The sequence below is a fragment of the Arachis ipaensis genome, chromosome B08 (genome assembly GCF_000816755.2).
Source record: "Arachis ipaensis cultivar K30076 chromosome B08, Araip1.1, whole genome shotgun sequence".
Classification (NCBI taxonomy): domain Eukaryota; kingdom Viridiplantae; phylum Streptophyta; class Magnoliopsida; order Fabales; family Fabaceae; genus Arachis; species Arachis ipaensis.
Window position 1 is genome coordinate 127,185,902 of NC_029792.2, and position 736 is coordinate 127,186,637.

General features: G+C 40.9%; 1 protein-coding gene across 1 annotated transcript in view; it reads right to left on the reverse strand.

The window, feature by feature from the left end:
- Nucleotides 1-736, reverse strand: part of LOC107612328 — a gene marked incomplete at its 5' end in the record, with an annotated part of 2,727 nt that extends 1,991 nt beyond the window's left edge. The window contains one exon of the mRNA XM_021110121.1: nucleotides 497-736. Within this exon, the coding sequence (XP_020965780.1) occupies nucleotides 497-736 (240 nt within the window). The remainder of the gene's footprint in view (nucleotides 1-496) is intronic.

Genomic DNA, 736 nt, shown 5'->3' on the forward strand with positions numbered 1-736 from the left:
TACAAACTTGATTAAACAATACAGGTAGTTAGCACACAGAAACTAAACATAACAGAAATTAAACCATATGTTCACAAATTGCAAATTGGAATTCAATTGAACAGAGGAAGTTCACAAATTAACAATTTGGAATACAATTGAACAGGAGGAAGTTCACAAATTGAACAACAATTGAACAGATTTCAGATTATTTATTTCTTATACAACTGAACAGAGGAAGTTCACAAATTGAATACAATGGAATAACAACAGTTTTCAGATTATTTATTTCTTATACTAACCAACAATTGAACAGAGGAAGTTCACAGAGGAAATTCACAGAGGAAGTTCACAGAAATTGAACAGAAATCAAAGTTCACAAGGAAGTTCACAGAAATTGAACAGAAATCTAAGTTCACAGAGGAAGTTCACAGAGTATCAACTTCATGTTTCTTATACTAAAGAAGATGAGCAGAGGCGAATAACAAAGAAGATGAGCAGAGGACGAGTCACTCACCTGGGGTCGATGGAAGGCTTCTGGTGTTGACTGTTGAGGACCGCGCGACGATGAAGACGATGAGATGGTGTTGATGACCACGCGAAGATGGAAGGCTACTGCCTGCTGGTGTTGAGAAGATGAAGACGATGGAGATGGAGGGCTACTGGGCAGGGAACCAGGCGACGATGGAGGGTTACTGGGGCTGAGGACCAGGCGACGATGGAGATGGAAGGCGACTGGGCGGCTAGGGTTCAGACT